The 5,499-nt window shown below is 33.9% G+C and overlaps 1 protein-coding gene across 1 annotated transcript; it reads left to right on the top strand.

Moving 5' to 3' along the window:
* The first annotated feature begins 3,080 nt into the window (after positions 1–3,080).
* Positions 3,081–4,238, top strand: LOC106638081 (uncharacterized). The gene is made up of 4 exons (XM_089589774.1): positions 3,081–3,308; positions 3,474–3,628; positions 3,867–4,048; positions 4,139–4,238. The coding sequence occupies exons 1-2, from the start codon at positions 3,146–3,148 to the stop codon at positions 3,506–3,508; spliced, it is 198 nt and encodes a 65-aa protein (XP_089445900.1). The 5' UTR covers positions 3,081–3,145; the 3' UTR covers positions 3,509–3,628; positions 3,867–4,048; positions 4,139–4,238.
* The last annotated feature ends 1,261 nt before the right edge of the window (positions 4,239–5,499 follow it).

Genomic DNA, 5,499 nt, shown 5'->3' with positions numbered 1-5,499 from the left:
TTCTTTTTCACTATTCTGATGTCCTTTTGTTTTGATGATCCGAATATTTCTTTGGAACGAATCAATCCCACCCGTCGTTGCTGTAAATGCCATACGATATGATAAATCTGTACAACAAAAACAAAGTGAAAATAGTAATAATAATAATATAGTGTTTCGGAAATAATGGTGAGATCAACGAGTAGTTTGTGCTAATTTTATTGGTACTTGTTTGAAAGACAAATGGTCGGGTAATGGTACTCGAAAAGAGCATTTATCTTCTTCGGAGTTATCGACAATTTACGCGGGAAACGACGATACGTCGATATAATTATAGAATTAAACGTGTGTGGAAATTCACTTTTGTTTTTTATTTCCATTTTCCGGGTGTACGTCAGCAAAACTGCAGTCGTGTCTCGCGTGCATTATACGTTACTCGTGAGCCGTGTACACTTGATGGCTTAAAATACACAGCCTTGAAAAGAAAGGAAGTGAAAGAGCAGAGAAAAAACACGTGTCCGTCGCACGATTGGCACCAACTGCGAAATGACTTTTGTTGTTTATGCAGGATAAATAATGGGGGATCCAGGAAAGGGATTTGCTATTTCTCTGTACTTTTTCGGCTTGAAAGAGATGGGTAACACTGTGGTACTGGTCATGCACGCGGTCGAACAAACAGAAGCAATTCTCACTCAATGGAAAGATAAATAAGTACAAGAGTTTTTTAATAGACACTACCACTCGGACGGGTCCCCTGTCGATGGCGTATTCACGCTTCGTATGCAACTGATTCGAGTTTTCCGCAAAATTGTCCTCTCTTCCGTGAGTCGGTATACCTATTGTATCCAGCACAGAGTTTCGGATGAAAAAAAAGTACTTGCAAAACGGTGTATTGTATCATTTAGATAACTTTATGTGGACAATGACAGCTAGAGCGTGATGGTACCAAATGATCGGCCACTTGTGAGTAGTTACCGTATTGGTGCACTGAGCATTTCATCTATAAATAATGACAGTTGGTATAGGTGCCATTACGTGCGCGCTGCCCACTCTGATGAATCAAATATGATGAATGCCGAGCCAACTTTTTTGTAAATATACACGTGGACGAGCGATAGAGCAGCACACGCAACTACTTATATGTGAAAAAATATATATTTAAATGGCACCAGTACATTATCTTATATGGCATGTGTGCCAAATTTCAACTACAGGATGATAACGAGCTCATTCGTGAGTTTTTCCTATCTCCTCTTTGAAACAGCGCATGTACCCCTAAAACTCGGGCCATATTAATAACCTGCACTTGGTCTTTTATTTACTTCGAGTCAATACTTTGGTGGAGTCAAGAGCTCGTCAATTTCAGCTATGTTGGAGGATGAAAAAAAAAGAAAAAAAAATAGCTGCAACGGCGATCGAAAAGAAGGGAAGAGGATAATCCAATGTGCTCGTTAGTTTGACGCGTTAATCTTCACTTGTAGTTACAGTGGAGCTCGTCAGAGAGACGACAAAGACCGGGTAAAACGTTACGGACAGAATTGCGGAAGGGGACAGATAAGGCTCCTTTCCCCTGGTGTAATCAATCAAGTTATGACAGCTCGTGTGTCTTCCCTCCCGTCACCATCCAACCGGTTCGCCTGGCCCTTGCTATTTACCTAAAACAACTCGTAATCTGCTTTTCATGCTGCAAAAAAATAACTAGATCATAATATTATTTGCTTGCGGATTAATGTATACAGTTATATGTAAGTCTTGCTCCTCGTTCTGCTTGAATTTAATGATGCTTTTTAACCGTCAACATTTAGATCAGTCCGTTGTGAATACTACAGGTACAAAGAGACAAAAATACAAAAAAACAATACGTATGATATTTCGATTTTAAATAATGTCACTTCCCCCCTTTCTTGTCATTTTACTACTGTCGACGAATTTTTAATATTTCAGATCCATCGCGAAAGGGAGGACCACAGGATCACAGGACAGGATTCAATCTATCTTATCACATATTTAGATAAACAAATGTGCAAAATAAGCAATATTATATTAAAGTAAGTTTGAAAAATATATTTGATTGTCTTTTGGTCATCGCCGACTATAAAATTTATATATACGCATCACTGTTTAGTCCTAGTTCATGAACCAAATATGATTCGCTTTGTTTTTTAAATAATCATACAATTTTATTAGTACATGCGCTTAAATTGACCCCGTTTTTTTTATGAATTTTCTGTAGAGAACTTGAACCATGCCACGAAGTTCGTCGGGGCTATACAAAGTACCCTTTGTTGCCTTTTTAAGAGTAATAAGAAATTTTTGATGTTCATTCTAAATAATAAAAATCGGTTATATAATTTACATTAAAAAGTAATTCGTTTTATCAAGCATATAATTTTATATTAATTATTATATTTAATACACGCAATAAATAATACACCCAAGCGATTTCAAACATATTTTTGAGAAAATTAAATAAAGGAAGAATCATTATTAAATTGTTGTCCTTTCCATTTATTTAGAGTAACGTTTAAAATAATTTTTTTGGCGGTAGACAATAGTTAAGATTTTTCAATTTTTCTCCCTCTCCTGCACGTAAGTATCTGTAAATATTGATGATAAAATACTCAAGTGTACCTTTAGAAATTATTTATCAACCAATCACTGTAATCATTATTGACTTGCTTTAATTTTTTCGTACAAAACATTTGAATTTTTCGCGCTAAATTTTTTTCTTACCTTACGAGCGTCGTCTGCTAATCGATGACAGAAGCGAGGCGATGGATCGTTGAATTAAGCTCCCATGAAAGTTATAATAGAATACTATAAATTTCAATTTTTAGACGAGAAAACTGACGGAGGTAGAATCTGAATTTGAAAAAATTGCTGCTTAATGTAGATTATATAGGTAAGTAAAATCGTTCAAGTATATTTGCTTTTCCTGAACGAGTAGATTTTATTGCTAGTGATGTAACCTTAAATATGTCTGCTAAAACGTAGCAACTGAAATACAAGTTACTCGCCTTTAATTAAGTTAACGAGCTTGATATTATATAATAGCAGTTTGCGTATTTAATCATTTTTTCTTCTGTAGGCAATAATTTTTTGGCGTGACGTACCTACGGATACTTGGTTACTGGTTATTGGTCAAGAGGCTGACAAATACGAAACCATGGCTTTAAGGAGTGACGTGAATTATATTATGAAGGCTCGTGAAGAAGTGATGAAAAGCAAATTTTATGTTAACCAGCTAAAAAATCTTATTCCAATTGTGGAGCCCAATCTTTATGACTCGGAATCCGCTGATTATGTGCTCGAGTTTTTGGTCATGACAGGTGAGCGCTTTTTACCAGAGGTAATTTGTAATTACCAATGGTTTTTTTGTTTCCGATTGGATCCAATTTATATTGATTTAATTCAATAAGATTTTTGAACTTTTATTCTCTAGAATGTTGATATTCGGGATAAAAGTAATGCATCTTGATAAAAATTTTGTTTAGGTGGTGTTGACAATGGTAACCACAAGCTTGGCTAAAAACTTGACTATGGCAACCAAAGAGCGAGACTTTTATCACTAAGCTGCATGTGCCATGGAGCCGTGGTATGGTCCACAGCGGTTATTACTTTCATCGATGGCAGATACCATCCTTGACAGGTACATATTAAAGTATGTTCCAGATTTTCGAATTTGCTATCATGATTAGTTGACATCGGTTCAGTCAAGGCAAAAAATTAATCCAATCGATTATCAAAAGTAACCTTTCGAGTCATTCAATGAATTTTTTTTTCAAATTATTGGTTACTCTGAGTATTAAAAGTAATTACTAAGATTAATATTTAATTTATAGTTGAACTCTTTACTTAATTACTCAATTTTTCTCTTTGCTTGATAGATTCAGCAATGATGAGTCAAGGATAGTTAGCAATGATTGTTAGCAATGGTTACCATGCTTGGTACAGGTTATCAATTTTACAGGTAGCACAGAGTACATGGAGGAATTTGGTCCTGAATAGATGGATTTTTTACTCCATACCAGCGTTATTGGCAGTGTTCTGGCTCTCTTATGCCTATTAGGTGGGTTGATTTCATATAACTTGATTACGTGAGAATTAATCATGCGGGTAACCAGTAAAATAAATTATTGACTTGTACCCTTATTTCTAGGTGATCCCTCGATCACGAGAGCTGCTTTGTGTGTAGCTGGTGTTGTGGGAGGCACGGATGGATTTTATTTCAAGTGAATGAATAAAAGTCTCAGTTGTATCTATACTACACCAACAGGCAACGTATTTGGAAGTTTGACAGCATTTAGCAGTCTCACAATTATTAGTTAACTGAACACTGTATGCAATTGAAATTTAATTCAGAATCTCAAAAAAAAAACTTTTTTCTAACGTTCATTTCACGAATGTCAATAAATAAGGAGAACACTAGGGATCGATGTAAATTTTAAATTTGTTCAAATACTTCCATCATCATCCTTATTTTTTTTGTCACCGATAATATAACTTTTCTTGATATCAAAAATTTTGTTTCATGCAAAGAAATGAAAACAAGATGAGATGATAACTTCCATAGTATGTTACAACAATAATTTCATTCATGGATGTTCATCTGTGTATATAAGGGAAAATTGAATTTTAAACGTTAAGCATTATTGTTAAACTTGGTGTAATGATTCACATGAAAATATTTATTTTTTTTTTTTCATACAACTGCAATAACAAAAAGTTATCTATGGTTAAAGTGTGTGCCCATGCTTTGCTCTTGACTTTTAAAATTAGAGTTTTCATGCTGCTACAGCCACTGTAGCAACTACATATTCATGATTAAATTGTAAAGACTTGTTGCGTCTTTGCGATGAAACTGCCACCCAGATATGTTTATATAATTTACTTCAATGAACATTTACGACAACAAGAAATAAAATTAATAGTTTCTCTATTTAATATTTTTTTTAAGTCTTCATCGAACAAGTCGTTTGGCATTGTTCGACGGACCAAATTGTTTTTACACCAAAACGCACTCAAATTTGCAATAAAATTTGACATTGTTGATACATTTTTCTGTTTAACCGTATAGTATTAATCAATTTGCAAATGTAAAAGTGATGATAATCGTTTCCATAAAAAGATTGAATGTTGGTTTTTTCATAATTTTTTTCAAACACCGATTAGAATCCATGATAAAAATTTATAATTATGTAATTATATATACAGGTATAGCTTAATATACATTAATTTCTTTTAATAAAATTCTCTAAATAGGTAAAAAGAAAATTTAACATCCATAACAAAATAAAATTAATTGGAGGATCAGAATTACGTCCCATATGATAATCATATGATTAAACATGGTTATTCTTTACAAGAAATTTTCTTCACTTCCCGTTGGAATGCATGTCGTCTAATTTTCGTATTTATACGAAAGTTAGTTTTCGTTCGCCACTTGCGAGAAACGCAAACGCTCGCAAAATCCATCTGGCGTTTATTTGTGATACAAAATTTTAATACTCACTTATATCA

The sequence above is a fragment of the Copidosoma floridanum genome, unplaced genomic scaffold (assembly GCF_036245765.1).
Source record: "Copidosoma floridanum isolate Cflo_tuat_1 unplaced genomic scaffold, Cflo_Japanese_pri ptg000009l, whole genome shotgun sequence".
In the NCBI taxonomy this organism is placed as follows: domain Eukaryota; kingdom Metazoa; phylum Arthropoda; class Insecta; order Hymenoptera; family Encyrtidae; genus Copidosoma; species Copidosoma floridanum.
The sequence above is the reverse complement of the archived record's forward strand: the minus strand, read 5'-3'. Positions and strand labels throughout refer to the sequence as shown.